The following is a 2,136-nucleotide window of genomic DNA, read 5'->3' as shown; positions in this document are numbered from 1 at the left end:
CGTGTGGTACACGGAACAGTTCTCAAAGAGAAACTGGACCGAGACCAATTTGTGGGGTATGAGTTGATCTATATATAGCGTTAAGAGGGCTCCAAATGCCTTCAGAATTTTACTCTATCACGTGACCTTATTAGGGGCCGTGATTGGTCAGTTTGCGTTCTGGCGGGAAAGGTTCGAAGAAGTTGCCGATTCGAATAATAATCAGTCACGTGATGACAAGGAATGGGTTCTCTACTACGCTCGCATTTATTTATATTTAAATGAGAAGATTGTATGTAATGGCGATAGTAGTTTGTATCTAATGGCGGGAGGTAGTTTCACTACAGATATGAATAACCTACTTGAAGGCAACATTTTGAAAAACTAGAAAAGAGTTTTAAAATTTGATTTATTTAACATTTATGTTCATAAAAAAGTTTTAAACAATTGATAGTTCTTGATATAAAGCGGATTCAAATAAAAGCAAAATGCAGCAACATCACCCAATGTTTTCTTGGGGCATTGGAGAGAAGAAATGGTACAAGTGGTTCAGCAATAACTCTATACTCTCATAGTCTTGCTCTTTTATTGGTTCTTACAATCAGGCTGGGGCTGTAGAGTTCACCGATCAGAATATATCATTGTTTAATATATCGTTTATTATGAAATATATAGTCTCTTGATTGAAGTTTTCGATACATTTAAACATTTTTTTTTTGCTAGGAATATTTTATATGAAAAAAGAAAAAACACTCCATTTTATATAAATTTTGTAAATATTCTAATGTTATGTTACTATCGACGACTGAGGTAAACTATCGTTATGATAATCGATACAATTGCACAACTAACCGAGATCAAACATTTTAAAAGTAGTTTACTCTGGCTTTCTGGTTCTGTTTCATCAGCTGGGGTAATTGTGTCCACCTAGAAGATACAATGAAAGCTTATATTTAAAGCATGCTAATAAAACTCAACAACAGTTAATATATTGTGATATATGTACAACTCATATAAGTTCATGGTATAAAATGTAAACTTGAAATTTTACCCTAATTTTTCAAATCAAAGAAAGAGATTTGTCAGAGTGATTCTTAGGAGTTTATCTGACAGTGTTCCTGCCAGCTTGAGAGCAAGAACATAGTTAACCTTACCCCAAGACTCATTACAATGCAAATCAACCATCGCGCTAAAAAACAGTGTTACTTATAGAGAGGCTATAATCACTGACAAGGCGGGTTTCAAATTGCCATGTTTAATAAAAAGACAGAAAAAAATTATATGTATATGTATGTATGTATGTGTATGTATGTATGTTTATATATATATATATATATATATACATACATACACACACACACACACACACACACACACACACACACACACACATACATACATATATATATATATATACTCTTTACATATTTGTTTCAGTCATTTGACTGCGGCCATGCTGGAGCACCGCCTTTAGTCGAGCAAATCGACCCCAGGACTTATTCTTTGTAAGCCTAGTACTTATTCTATCGGTCTCTTTTTGCCGAACCGCTAAGTTACGGGGGACGTAAACACAGCACCATCGGTTGTCAAGCGATATTGGGGCGGACAAACACAGACACACAAACATATATACACACACACATACATACATACATACATACATATATACACACATACATACATAGATAAATATATACACATATATACGACGGGCTTCTTTCAGTTTCCGTCTACCTAATCTACTCACAAGGCTTTGGTCGGCCCAAGGCTATAGTAGAAGACACTTGCCCAAGGTGCCACGCAGTGGGAATGAACCCGGGACCATGTGGTTGGTAAGCAAGCTACTTACCACGCAGTCACTCCTGCGCCTATATATATTGTTTGTTTATATGTTTGTTTGCTTTTTGTCTTTGTTGCCATACACATTCGCTAGCTTTCTTACAAAGGGGTCTAATGCTCTTAGCTTAGACTTTTTTGGGGACAACCAGATCTAACCATCTGAGGTGTATCTGTCCGAAATGGTCGTGACTTCTGGTACTTGACTGAAGAAAGAAAGCCAAGAATGACCTGCCCTTTTTGCCTGTTCTAATTGTTGTTTCTCTTGTCCACCTGTGTGTCGTCTATCCGTCCGAACGTTTTAATGCTCTGTATTGCGTT

At 36.4% G+C, this 2,136-nt stretch overlaps 1 protein-coding gene across 1 annotated transcript in view; it reads right to left on the bottom strand.

The window, feature by feature from the left end:
• Positions 1-371: 371 nt before the first annotated feature.
• The window catches only part of LOC106876406 (histone-lysine N-methyltransferase set1), an 11,876-nt gene continuing 10,111 nt past the window's right edge, over positions 372-2,136 (bottom strand). The window contains exon 3 of the mRNA XM_014924941.2: positions 372-906. Coding sequence (XP_014780427.1) covers positions 775-906 — 132 coding nt within the window. The 3' untranslated portion in view covers positions 372-774. The remainder of the gene's footprint in view (positions 907-2,136) is intronic.

The sequence above is a fragment of the Octopus bimaculoides genome, chromosome 2, assembly GCF_001194135.2.
Source record: "Octopus bimaculoides isolate UCB-OBI-ISO-001 chromosome 2, ASM119413v2, whole genome shotgun sequence".
Lineage (NCBI taxonomy): Eukaryota > Metazoa > Mollusca > Cephalopoda > Octopoda > Octopodidae > Octopus > Octopus bimaculoides.
The sequence above is the reverse complement of the archived record's forward strand: the minus strand, read 5'-3'. Positions and strand labels throughout refer to the sequence as shown.